The 14,431-nt window shown below is 36.7% G+C and overlaps 1 protein-coding gene across 1 annotated transcript in view; it reads right to left on the bottom strand.

The window, feature by feature from the left end:
• NSF (N-ethylmaleimide sensitive factor, vesicle fusing ATPase) overlaps positions 1 to 14,431 on the bottom strand; it is a 165,991-nt gene that overhangs the window by 69,389 nt on the left and 82,171 nt on the right. The window contains 1 exon segment of the mRNA NM_001133578.1: positions 12,643 to 12,842. Coding sequence (NP_001127050.1) covers positions 12,643 to 12,842 — 200 coding nt within the window.

The following is a 14,431-nucleotide window of genomic DNA, read 5'->3' as shown; positions in this document are numbered from 1 at the left end:
AGATTCTGGGCTACAATACCAGAATATACCTATAGTAATCTGAAGAAAAGGGGGAATAAAAAAATGACAAAGATGAAAGATGAAATGTTACATCAGACATAGGAAGAAAGACTTCCAAAAATGACCTGAAGGAAATTCAACTGGGTCAAAAACAAACCCTGAATATATAAAGTATTTTTAAATAAAAAATAGATAAAATGCTATATGACCTAAAAATTCCACTACTTGGTTTATAGCAGCTCTGCTCATAATTGCCCCAAACTAGAAAACAACCCAATTGGCCTTCAATGGGTCAACAGATAAACAAATGATAGTACACCCACACAATTAAATCCTATTCAACAATAAAAAGGGATGTTTGACACATGCAACAACTTGGATGAATCTCAAAGGCATTATGCTGAAGACAGCCAGTCCCAAAAGGTTACATAGTGTATGACCCCATTTATATGACATTCTTGAAAAGATAAAACTACAGGGATGGAGAACACATTGGTAGTTACCAGGGTTACTAAAAAGAAAGGGTGATCAGTAAGGGACAGCATGAAGGAATTTTTGGGGGTGATGCAAATGTTCTATATCCTGATTTTTACAGTGGTTCCATGAATCCATACATGTATGAAATTTCATAAAACTACACTCAAAAAGAGAAAAATTCATTTTACTGCATAATAAACCAGATAAAATAATAATAAATTCTATTATTTAATGCAATTGTATGTAGGATGACAGATGTCCATTAAAGTTTCTAAAGTTTCACTAGGTTTTATTTTTGTTCCTGAACATTACTTACAAATTGTTCTCCCTCCATATTTTAAAATCTAATTTCAAATCTGAGGGAAAAAAACTTCATTTTTCTGTATCATTGCATTTACTGAATAGGTATCTAATGATAAATAACTTGCTTCCTAAAAAAAAATTCAATACCAAAAACTGTTCATCTTTCCATCTGGAGAAAAAATTGGAAATGAGGAATTGGAACTACAATCTTAACTTTGCCAAAGTACTTCTATACAGCAGGATATTAATTCTTGTCATCTTCAGTGACAACAAGGATACTTCTGTTTGTGACTGAAAAACTGTGAAATTTTACATTATTTTTAAAAGTTTTTTTTTTTCTTCAAGGTTGTCTGCCCACTACAGCGTGAAACAAAAAGCTGCTATAATATACGAGTTTTACTGTCAATGTGCCTTATGTTGTTGATGGAATCATGATTTCCTTCTCAGCCCAACCTCAAAAATCCCTGTATGTGGACAGGGACAAAGACAATACGAACACTGTTTGATTAAATGATCACAGGGGCAATCTGTTCTAAACATAATTCAGTACAATTCTGACCTTTTCAGAACCTTACTAATCTTGTTACCTGTCATCAGGTCCCTTCCCCCACCTAGTCAGTACAATAACATCAAATTTTATATTGTGTGTTAACTTAAATAAAAGCAAGATCTTACTACAAGAAATTGGGAATTGGGTAAAGAAGATGTCAAGATTAATGTTCACAGACTAATACAGCTGATTCATCAATAAACCCTTTACCAAAAAAATTAAATTTCCACAACACAATCCTCTTCCATTCACTGGCGTCTAGCTCTGTTTTTAACATCTGCAAAGTCTTTCTCCATAGAAACAGAGCTGACGCTGTTGAGCCCTGGCAACAGCTTTCAAAAGCGGCTGTTCTATATTTAACTAGTTTGACCTATATGCAAGTGTTCATCTCCGTCACTGTGGACTGTCCAAAATTACAGAAGTGATGTTTTTCTTTATTATGTAACACACATATATCCTGCATGAGGTCATTAGCTGAGTACATCAAGCCATTTCTGGATGTGAGAAAGGTATAACTGAGAAGGCTGGCTATAATTAATATGGAACTAGAAATTCTTTGCTAACTCAATTTTATCATCAGTAGTTTAATATTTAAATTGCTTGCAACTTTAAAAACAGCACCAAAGTTACCTATGTAGCCATGTGGTAACTATCACAACTGAGATGTTATAAAATGCTTCTTCATATGGCATTTTAACTCACTTCTGCCTAGTGTTTAATCCTCAGTATCTCATTAGGGTCCGTTAGACCCAATCTCAGTTTCTGAGTTTCTGTTTTAAGTAGTACTATTTATAAAAATTGATATCTCATGACTTTTTTCCTTTTTATAAGTCTTCCAAAGAGCAAACAAACAAAACAAAACAAAAAAAACCCCATATTTAAAAAAATAGAATAAAAGTCTATCTTACAATTGCCATTTGGATCTACTAGATCTTTTTATAAATCTAAGACACATTATGCTATTTCATCATACTAGAAATTACATCATTACTCATCAATTATTCTCAACTATGCTTAAAAAGGATTAAAATAAGAAAATAGAAGAATGAAGTCTTTGCCCATGCCTATGTCCTGAATGGTATTGCCTAGGTTTTCTTTTAGGATTTTTATGGTTTTAGGTCTTACATTTAAGTCTTTAATCCATCTTGAGTTAATTTTTGTATAAGGTGTAAGGAAGGGGTCCAGTTTCAGTTTTCTGCATATGGCTAGCCAGTTTTCCCAACACCATTTATTAAATAGGGAATCCTTTCCTCATTGCTTGTTTTTGTCAGGTTTGTCAAAGATCAGATGGTTGTAGATGTGTGGCATTATTTCTGAGGCCTCTGTTCTGTTCCTTTGGTCTATATATCTGTTTAGGTACCAGTACCATGCTGTTTTGACAGTGTGGTGATTCCTGAAGGATCCAGAACCAGAAATACCATTTGACCCAGCAATCCCATTACAATCATTCTACTATAAAGACACATGCACACATATGTTTATTGAGGCACTGTTCACAATAGCAAAGACTTGGAACCAACCCAAATGCCCATCAACGAAAGACTAGATAAAGAAAATGTGGCACATATACACCACGGAACACCATGCAGCCATAAAAACGGATGAGTTCACGTCCTTAGCAGGGACATGGATGAAGCTGGAAACCATCATTCTCAGCAAACCAACACAGGAACAGAAAACCAAACACCACATGTTCTCACTCATAAGTGGGAAATGAACAAGAGAACACATGGTCACAGGGAGGGGAACATCATACACCGGGGCCTGTCAGGGGGTGGGGGGCTAGGGGAGGGATAGCATTAGGAGAAATACCTAATGTAGATAACGGGTTGATGGGTGCAGCCAATCACCATGGCACGTGTGTACCTATGTAACAAACCTGCAAGTTCTGCACATGTATCCCAGAACTTAAAGTATAATAAAAAATGACTAAATTACTTAGAAGAATGATACAACAGTGAAACAAGTATCACTATGACATCATTCTTCAGTTTTCTTACTGTGTTGTGCAAGGTATGTGTTATCTTTCAAGAAGGCATAAAAGAAGTCTGGAGCTAACATCTTTTGTGACCTGATTCTACATTTTATAGAATACGATTAAGCATTAACATTTGTAAGTTCTCTGGCCAGAATGACGAAGAAAATCTGAGGAAACTGTTTTAGAATTATTAGATGAGTCAGAAGTTGAACACAAAGAATAAGATAGCAGCACTTAGGACTCTAATAAAGATGCTGAAATTGATGATTATAAGTAAAATCTCAGTCTATGTGCCTTCAGATGATGATGCCCTACATACATTTTCTAAAACTCAAGGATCAATGAGTGAATAATATACTTTTAATCTAAGGACAAAGCATTTTCATTCAGTTACTTATTCAATAGAAAGTCTTCTTTGTGGAATATTTTGTGACAAGAAACGAGGTCATCCCATTTTGCTAAAAGGACACATGACAGTATTCTTTCATCTTTTATATCATTTGTGCACCAAATTTTCTTGATATAGTTTAAAAGTAGACAGATGCTGAAGGCAGGTATTACAGAGAGATAGCCAGAAGAAACAGATGAAGTAGACATTTAAAAAATTGGATTGACCATAAAAAACAGAATTGATCATTCTGAAAGGTATCTACAAATCTAAAAATAAAAATGTTTTGCAACTGTGGAACATATAATGCTCATCCTCTCTTCAACAAAATTAGGAGCCAAAGATCTCAAAAAAATTCTTAAAGCATTATGTTTTGATGCTGTAAGTGCAAGAAGAACCAGAAGTAATAATAATTTAGAAGCCAACAAAGATGTATTTGAAACTTAGAATCAGTATTTGTAAGTTCATGCAGGACAGCTGATGAACAGTTAGTTGCATTCAGAGGCTCCTGCCCATTTGGGGTATACAGGTTGAGTATCCCTAATCCAAAAATTCAAAATCCAAAATGTTCCAAAATCTGAAAGGTGCACCACACACAGGGGGTTACTGTATGATAATCTTTTAATCAAAACACAACATCAGCTGGGCATGGTAGCTCCCATCTGTCATTTCAGCACTTTGGGAGGCTGAGGCAGGAGGATCACTTGAGCCCAGGAGTTTGAGATCAGCCTGGTTAACCTAGGGAGACCTTGTCTCTACAAAAAGATTTTTTAAATTAGCCAGGTATGGTGGTGCACACCTGTAGTCCCAGCTACTCGGGAGGCTGAGGTAGGAGGACGGCTTGAGCCCAGGAGGTTGAGGCTGCGGTGAGCCATGATGGTGCCACTGCATTCCAGCCCAGGCGATGGAGTGAGACCCCATCTCAAAAAACCAAACCAAAACAAAAGCCCCCCACAACATCGTAGGTGGTGACTGAAACTGCTGCTGTTTGGTGCTGCTGTTGTTTAACAGCTTATCCAGGTATTCTGGTGATGCCATTGTGCTGCTTAGTTATCCTGAACTCACTATTTTTTCACTGTATTAATGGTGTGTCATTTTTTTACTGCTAAGTACTTGTGTCTCAATATATGTATGAAAACGATTATTTATCAGGCATATAAATTTACAGTCAGAAACAATGGTGATGCCAACCAACCACAGACCATCCACATCTAGTGGCTGAGATAGTGACGCCTTAGCTTTCTGATGGTTCAACATACACAGACTTTGTTTCAGTAACAAAATTATTTAAAATATTGTACAGAATTACCTTCAGGCTGTGTGTGCAAGGTATATACAAAACATAAATGGATTTCATGTTTAGACCAGAGTCCCAACGCCAAGATATCTTAAGGTATATGCAAATATTCCAAAAACCAAAATCCAAAACACCTCAAGACCAGGAAAACATGGCATAAAAATTTTATTTATATATTTAAGTTCTTATTTAATTTTTAATAGTTTTTTTATCTCTTTATTCTTGTGTTTTATAAATTATTTGGAAAATAGTCTAAAATAATTTTTTAAACGGAGTTTGTTCAACCTAGATAGTATATGGTGATGACTGTTTTTCTTGGTACACTGAGGGTTAAAAAGATAAGTGAAGCAGAAACAATCTTAGTATTAGGAATGAACTGCAAAACTGACTGGTTCCAGGACTTTCTGAAGAGTTGAAATAGTGACTGGACTTGCACCAACCCACCAAGACCCACACCTGCTAGAACCAATGAGACTGATCTAGCTGGAGACCTGAACAAGAACTTAATGAAATGCTGGAAAGCAGGAAAGGGAACGACCTTGTATAAAACTGAAACAATTAAGGACCCAACAAGCAGACTTAAAGCACTAAGAGGATTGCTATAAAGGGAATATTTCATATTATTTTACCCTCAACAAAAATTTTAAAAGGCAGGGAATGGCAGGATAGATTAATTCAGTAGAACTTACTAGATTTTTTTTTTTAAAGATGAGATGTTATATTTCTGAGTGTTATTCATGTCGATCTATGTAAATCTATTATTCATTTTATTTTTTTGAGACAGGGTCTCATTCTGTTGCCCAAGCTGGAATGCAGTGGCACTATCACAGCTCACTGCAGCCTTGACCTCCCCAACTCAAGTGACCCTCCCACCTCAGCCTCCTAAGTGGCTGGGACCACAGGCGTGTGCCACCATGCCTGGCTAATTTTTTATTTTTGTAGAGGTGAGGTCTCACTATGTTGCCCAGGATGGTCTTCAACTCCTGGGCTCAAATGATCCTCTGCCTCGGCATGCTGAAGTGCTGGGATTACAGGCGTGGGCCACTGTGCTCAGCATATTCATTTTAATATCTGTATGCTATTCCATTTCCTACTAAGGAAGAGTAATGATGTTTCTTTTCCCTCTATTACAAATAGCATGGCAATCAACATCCTGGTACATGTCATGTTGTTTATCATAGGTAGTGGTCTTGAAGTAGAACTCATGGGGTTTGCGCGTCTTCATTTTTGTAAGATGTCAAATTTATTTGCAAGATACTACCCACTTGGTATATTCTTCTAGTTTATACTCCAACTAGCAACGTATATGAGAACTTGTTTCTCCATAACCCCACAAACTCTTGGTTTTACCAGCTGTTGTAAATTTTGCCAGGTTGTTTAAGAAATAATCCCTCTTTTATTATACATTTTCCTGAATATCTTTTCATTTGCTTTTCTTCAGTTGTGTTCTTTCTCTGAGAACTACGTATTAAATCCTTCGACAGTTTTTTAAAATTGTGGTGTTTATATTTTTCTTATTATACAAGACTTTTTATAGAGAATTTATTATAGAGGATGCCAATTCTTTGTAGATTATACACATTGCAAATATCTTCTACCAGTTTGAGACATTTGTATTCAGTGCAATTTGTCATACAGAATTTTCTTTATATTAATGTAGCCAAATTAACACTTCCAATGGATTTACTTTCTGTATCAATTCCCTAGCCTCAAATCTTAAAACATTTTTGCCTATTTTTCTTCTAAATAAGTTTTCCTCCTATAAGTTTTAGTAGGCTTTTTTTTATGTTTTTGTTTTTTTGTAAATCCATTTGCAATTTTGTATGCTGTGAGGTAGGAATTGCATTTTATCTTTTTCCAAACAGGTAGTCAATTATCTCAGCTCCGTTTACGGCACAGCCAGCCTATTACTCCCCTCTGATCTGTATCATCACTTGTCATAGAGCAGGCTCTTCCTTCCTGTGTTCTATTGTTTCCTTGGTCTGTTTTTGCATGAATATATAACACTGTTTCAATTACTATTGCTTTCTACTAAGTCTTGATATGTGATAAAAGTAAATCTTCATTATTCTTCAAAATTCTCATAACTCTTCAAGCCTCAAAAAAAATTAGAATCAAGTTGTCAAATGTTAAAAAATTCCTATTAGGCTTCACTGGAAATACACTCAATTTACAGACCAAGATGGGCAGAACTGTCATTTTTATGACATTGTCAGTTCTCCCATACATGAACATGTTATATCTTACCATTTATTAGCTGCTTAAAAAAAAAGATTTTCAAAAATGTTTAGAATTTTCTCCTTAAAGGTCTTGCACATTTCCCGTTAGATCGAATCCTAGGCACTTTACATTCTGATTTCTGCTATAAATGAAATTGTTTTTAAAATTACCTTTTTAGTATCATCACATTGTCTTTGAGTCTTGTTATTTCTTTCTTGCCTTCTAAAGTATTTGAGTTTCCATTGTTTCTTTCCCAGCTCCTCCCTATGCTTTGGAAAAGTTTGGGCACAATGTACAACTTTCACATGCACATTTGACTTAAAGTTACATGTTAACTAACATTATTACCTTCTCTTTTTTTTTTTGACACGGAGTTTCACTTTTGTTACCCAGGCTAGAATCCAGTGGCATGATCTTGGCTCACTGCAACCTCCGCCTCCCGGGTTCAAGCAATTCTCCTGCCTCAGCCTCCTGAGTAGCTGGGATTACAGGTGTGCGCCACCAAGCCCAACTAATTTTTGTATTTTTTTAGTAGAGATGGGGTTTCACCATGTTGACCAGGCTGGTCTTGAACTCCCTATCATCTTCCCCAATAATACAAGGAGCTTACATGAATTTAATCTACTTCCCAAACATTTTTTTCCATATTTTAGTTCTATCCTTTAAAAGTATTCATATCATTATTGTTTTACTCAGTGAATGCTGTTAAAATTTATTTTTAAAACTTTTTATTGCAAAATACATCGCACAGAGAAAAGTTACAAAATGTGAATATATGCCTCAATGAACTGTCACAAAATGAACACCTACGTAATCATAAGAAACAGAACACTGCTAGCATCCTGGGAGCACCTCCTCACAACCCCTCCCAAGCACTCCTCCCTGACCTTTCCCCATAGGTAACCACAATCTGATTTTTATGGTAATAATTCATTTTCCTTTATAGTTTACCACCCAAGCATGCATTGTTAAACACTACACTTTAGGTAAGCTCTCTATAAATGGAATCACACAGTATGTGTTCTTTTTAAAATCTGGTTTCTTTTGCACAATAATTTATTTGTGAGATTCACAACTATATATAGCTGTAGGCTATTTATTTTCATTACTGCCTTGTATTCCATTGTATATTTCTGTGATCATTCATCCATTTACTGGATATAAAATTCTAACTTGACAGTTATTTTCTTTCAGCTCTTTAAAAATGGCCTTTGATTGACTTTTTGTTTCCATCATTTCTATTGAGAAGACAGCTACTAGCTAGTTGGTGCTTATTTGAAGGTAATTTTCCTTTGCTCTCTAGCTCCTTTTAAGATTTTTCTCTTGTTTTTGGTTTTCAGCAATTTAACAATAATGCCTATATATGTAGAGCTCTTTGGTATTTCTCCTGCTCAGGGTTCCTATCATTTCTGCAATTTATGGACTAATGTTTTCCATCAGTTTTAGAAAGTTCTAAACCATTTTCTCTTCAAATCCTGGTTTTGATCCATCCTCTTTCTCTTGCCTTTCTGGAACTTTAAATACACACACCAGACCTTTAAATGGTATTCTCTCTCTCTCTCTTACTCGCTCTTAATTCCTTTCATTCTTTGTCTCTGGTTATTTTCATCTTATATCTTTCAGTACACTAATTCTCTCTTCAGATGTGTCTAACCTGCTATTTAAACTCATTCACTTGAGTTAATTTTACTTACTGATTTTCTCAGTTCTAGAATTTATATTTGTTTATTTTTACAGTTTCCAGTACTCTGCCAAAAATCTGTCTTGTCTTTTATCCCCTTGAATGTGGTAAGTATAATTATTTCAAAAGTCTGTATCGGAGAATTCCAATATCTAGAAGCTGTTTCAACCATCTTTTCTTTTTCTTGATGTTGTTTGTGTATCTGTTTCCAGTTGCTTTTGATTATAAGCCAGACATTGCATTTGCAAACTAGAAATAATTTGTGACCTTACATGATACTACTTTCCTCCAGGAAGGATTTACAATTCTGCCAGATGCCTAGGTGCACTAGCAATTTAGGAACCCTCAATCTAATTTTAGGGACTGGCATGATTCAAAGCTGATCTGCAACCTCAGTGAGAGTATGTCTATTCCTGGTTAACCCTTGCTCCTATGATGTAGCCCTTCAGGGTCTTGACTCAAAATGAGTTATGTTCATCAGGTGTCCCCTCCTTAGGGGCCATAGGCTCTAATCTCTGCCCCCATTACTCCCACTAGCCTGTCAAAAGGGCTGCTTAGGTTTTAGCAGCTTCCTGCAGAACTGGCTAATATCTCGAGAGGAACAGTGACCCAGTATACCAGGAGGACCTTTGTTCTAGGCCTCCATTTTTCTTCTTTGATACCTTCAAGCAAAACATGTTTAAATATTGTGTTGAGCTTTTCTGGTAGTCTTCAGTGGAACACATGATTCAAATGACCCAATTTGCCACTACTAGAAGTAGAACTCCCAGATTTCATCTATATTTTCACCAATTTCATTGTTCATCATTGTTTCTTGGCTCTACTGTTTCCTTCTGGGTTCAACTTCCTTCAGTCTCAGTACATCTTGCTTCATAATCTTCCAACAAGCTTCTGCAACTAGTTAATTCTATTACCCTTTGCCTGAAGGAAAAAAGTCTTTATTTCACCCTCACTCCTGAATGAGAATTAAGCTGGGTATTAACTTTTAAGTTGACAGTTATTTTCACTTAGCTCTCTGAAGATACTATTCTACTGTTTTTTGTTCTCTCTGTCATGGAAAAATTTGCTATCAACATAATGGATACCCCTTTGTAAGTCATCTCCATGTCTTTCTTTTGTTACTAAGATTTTTTTTCTTTGGTATTCTCCTATAACAAGTCTAGAAATAAGTTAATTTTCATTTATCCCATATAGGCTCATGGTGCTACCTGAATCTGAGTACTTATGTCTTTTATTAATTCTAGAATGTTCTCGGTCATTCTCTTTTTGAATAATGCCTCTACACTATTCTATCTGGACTTCTTGTTTTAACTCTGTCATCTCAACTTTCATCTTCTCCGTCCCTTTATCTCTCTGTGCTACATTCTGGGTGATTTCTTTAGGTTTATTCTTCTGTTTACCACTTCTCTCTTCAGCTGAAATTTGTTGTCTTATATTAAACTTGGTTGCTGAGTTTTAAATTTTCATGACTACTTTTTCTATTCCTTTCAGCCTAGGTTGTTGGAGCATCCCTTGGGGTTTGCTTATATCTGACAACTTATGCTATCACTAGCCCAGGACTAATTGTTTTTTCTTAACATAGGGTCTTGCACTGTCACCCAGGTTGGAGTGCAATGGCACAATGATAGCTCACTGCAGCCTAGAACTCCTGGGTTCTAGTGACCCTTCCATCTCAGCCTTCCAAGTAGCTGAGACTACAGGCGTGAGCCACTGCACCCGAATAAGTTTTTTAACTAATTTGTCAGCTTGGGGTTTCAAGCCACATAGGTAGCATATATTTATTCAAATTCTAAACCAGCATGAACAAGGATCCATGGTTTACAATTCCCATGGGAGGCCGGGTGCAGTGGGTCACACCTGTAATCTCAGCACTTTGGGAGGCCAAGGCGGGCAGATCGCCTGAGGTTGGGAGTTCGAGACCAGCCTGACCAACATGGAGAAACTCCATCTCTACTAAAAATACAAAATTAGCCGGGTGTGGTGGTGCATGTCTGTAATCCCAGCTACTGGGGAGGCTGAGGCAGGAGAATTGCTTGAACCTGGGAGGCGGAGGTGGTGGTGAGCCAAGATCACGCCATTGCACTCCAGCCTGGGCAACAAGAGCAAAACTCCATCTCAAAAAAAAAAAAAAAAAAAAAAAGAGAAGAATTCCCATAGGAGATTTCCCAGCTTCCATTCCAGAACCCAGGCAGTTAAATATTTTTTGTTAATTTCCCTGTGGTGGCAGCAGACATTTTCTAGTCCACTCTTTTCATAGAGACACAACCCCTTTGAAGGTACCAGTTCCTAGTCCACACTGTAAATGGATTCAAGGACTCATGTTCTGTTCCCTAGTGGGTACTAAAACCCAAACCCATATATTATGAAACCAAAAGCTGCAGCCCATATCTTACGACTCTAATTTCCTGGAGATCCAGTTTTCTTTCTAAAGAGCTCAATTATGCATTTAAAATCATTTCAGTTATATTTTACCCAGAACTTTTTAAAGTTTTATTTTGTGTTTAATTGGCACATAATTGTGCATATTTAAGGGGTACAGTGTATACCTAGCATTTGAAGGTGTTTATAGAAGGAAGGTTTTCTGATTACCTAGTCTATTGTTGCTAGAACTAGAAATCTCATGGCATTGTTCTTAAACTTTCTGTCAATGAAAAAAATATGTTAGTATTAGGATATTAATCAGAACAGAAAAACAGAACCAACAGAATGTTCGTGTGTGTGTGTATTCCTTATGATAAATCTCTATGAATATGTATGCATGCATATACACCCACATATACATGTCAGCTTCCATAATCGTTTTAGCCAATTCCTTGGGATAAATCTACAATTTCAGAGGCTGACAAGTCCCAGGATCTGCTGTCAGCAACCTGGAGACCCAGGAGAGCTAATACGCATTATTTAGTTCCAGTCCAAAGGCCTCCAAGCCAGGAAGAGCTGATGTTTCAGTTTGCATCCAAACCAATGTCCCAATTCAGGGCAACCAGGCAAGTCGAAATTCCCTCTTACTTGCAGGAAAGTAAGCCTTTTTGTTCTGTTCAGGCCTTAAACTGATTGAATGGGGCCTGCCCACATTAGGGAGGGCAATCTGCTTTATTCAGTCTATCAACTCAAACGCTAATTTCATCCACAAACATTCTCACAGACACAACCGAAATGTTTTACCAAATATTTAGGCACTTTATGTCCTAGTCAAGTTGACATGTACAACTATCAGAATTAGTAAACTCTAGTTTGATTTTTAAATAATTTCATTTCTGAGACCCAAATCAAGCTTTCCTTTGAGCTCTGACAACTCAATCCTGTCACTCTATAACTGAGCAGGACTCAGTGTTAAGTAAGATAGCTTTTTGCATATGAACCTTACATAATACGATTTCATAAGTCTATTTATGGATTTAATTTCCTCTTTTCTTCCAAAGGATAAATGAGCACAAGTCTCTGGAAGCAATATGAAATAAAAGCATCACCTGAAAATATATTCATGACCTGTTTTTGCAAAACCTCTCGCTTACACAATCACCTACCTTTGTTTATAGGAATATGTGGGTAACAACATCTGCTCATCACGTAAATCTTCCACAGTGCCTGGTGCAGTGCCATATATAACCTAGGTACTAGGTAAATTTACCTGTAAGTTGCTTCAAAATATAAGTCAAAGTAACAAGTTTGCCTCCATAACTCTGGGTCTCATTCATCATATAGCGAGTGATAAACTTTTACTAAATCACACTTATGTTCACATTACCCTCCTTTGCTCCTCTTCAGCATCAGCAAAAAGTTTGCGAATGTTAGCCTCTGATTCTCCCACATATTTGTTAAGGATTTCTGGCCCATTGACCACTTTGGGCTCTCTTGCATTCAACATCTTGCCAATCTGCCGAGCCAAGAGAGTCTTACCACAACCTGGGGGTCCATATAACAGGATGCCTTTAACATGTTTACAACCTGAAAAGGAAAAGAAAAGTCTTTTATCAGCTAACTAGAATCTAAGTAAGACTCTAAAGGAAAGTTTTCTTTCTTCTTCGTATGCACTTTAGGAAAAACACAGTGATGCCATTCACATATGTTAATGTCCATGAGCCATGAACAAGAATATACAACCAAAAATCCAGAAACATTTCCTATAACTGTACTAAAGTTTGAGGGGGAAATGCTGCCAGTTAAAGGTCTCTGGAAGAGTCCGTTCGTGCTATGATTTTGAACAAATACTTTTGACTCTGAAAATGTCTAACTGGGAAATATTACTTATTTTTGGCTGGGTGTAGTGGCTCACTTGAGCCCAGGAGCATGAAACCAGCCTGGGCAATACATTGTGACCCTGTCTCCATAAAAATAAAAAATTTGCTGCATTTTACATATAACGATAAATTATATATGATTATTATATATCATATACATGTATACACACACACACACACACACACACACACACACACACACACACCCCACAAACCATGGAATACTATTCAGCCATAACAAAGAACAAAGTAACATCTTTTGCTACAACATGGATGGAGCTGGAGGCCATTTTTCTAAGTGAAGTAACTCAAGAATGCAAAATCAAATACCATATGTTTTCACTTACAAGAGGGAGCTAAGTTATGGGTACACAAAGGCGTACAGAGTAATAGACTTTGGAAACTCAGAAGTGGGGAAAGTGAGGGCATGAAACCAGCCTGGGCAACACATTGTGATGGCAGAAAATTAAGAAGTGGGGAAAGTGAGACGAGAGTGAGGAATAAAAAACTAATATTGGGTACAGTGTACACTACTTGGACAATGGGGTGCACTGAAATATCAGACTTCACTACTATATAATTCATCCATGTAACCAAAAACCACTTGTACCCCAAAGGTTATTAAAATTATATAATATCTTTATACTATACCCAAAAAAGCACTCTGTGAAATAATAGATTATTAGATTTCAGTGTCACACTCCTAAGTATGGGTAAAAAGGGAAATTTCTGAAAATGCAATATAAATAGTGTGTCACCATGGAAGATGGTTTGTCCTTATTTGAAATGAAAGCATTAAAAAGTATATCTTTAAGAAAAAAAGTACAATACATTAGATGACTCAAGTAAAATCACAAGATGCAAACAACTCTATTAGAAATTTTAGATTCTGAGGAGGAAGACCCTTTGGGCTATCAGAATTGGTCTTCACTTCTTCCTTTACGCTGAGAAAAGACTCCTTTTTAAATCCTTGAAAGTAATAAGATCTGTGCCTTTGGTTGAGCATTGGAGAGGGAGGGGAAACACTTGAAGGCTTACAGTCTTAACCCTTTGCATCACAGAGTAAATCCCTTCCCTAAGAACCACTGCCCAATAAAATGCTTTTGGCTTTTGACTCACCCTCCAAGTACGAGTGGCAGGGAGATAACAGGAGAAGTCTTGAGCTTCTCCTAGAGGCCAATACCACCAAGCACTACCAGCATCTAAGTTACAGGAACACACTGGATGAGGACGTTGAAGTCTGGCGCCTAATCTTGCCCTCTGAGCCAACTGTTACCATCATGATTTGAAACTATT

The sequence above is a fragment of the Pongo abelii genome, chromosome 19, assembly GCF_028885655.2.
Source record: "Pongo abelii isolate AG06213 chromosome 19, NHGRI_mPonAbe1-v2.0_pri, whole genome shotgun sequence".
Classification (NCBI taxonomy): Eukaryota; Metazoa; Chordata; class Mammalia; order Primates; family Hominidae; genus Pongo; species Pongo abelii.
Note: the sequence above shows the minus strand (reverse complement) of the source record. Positions and strands in the feature narration are given on the sequence as shown.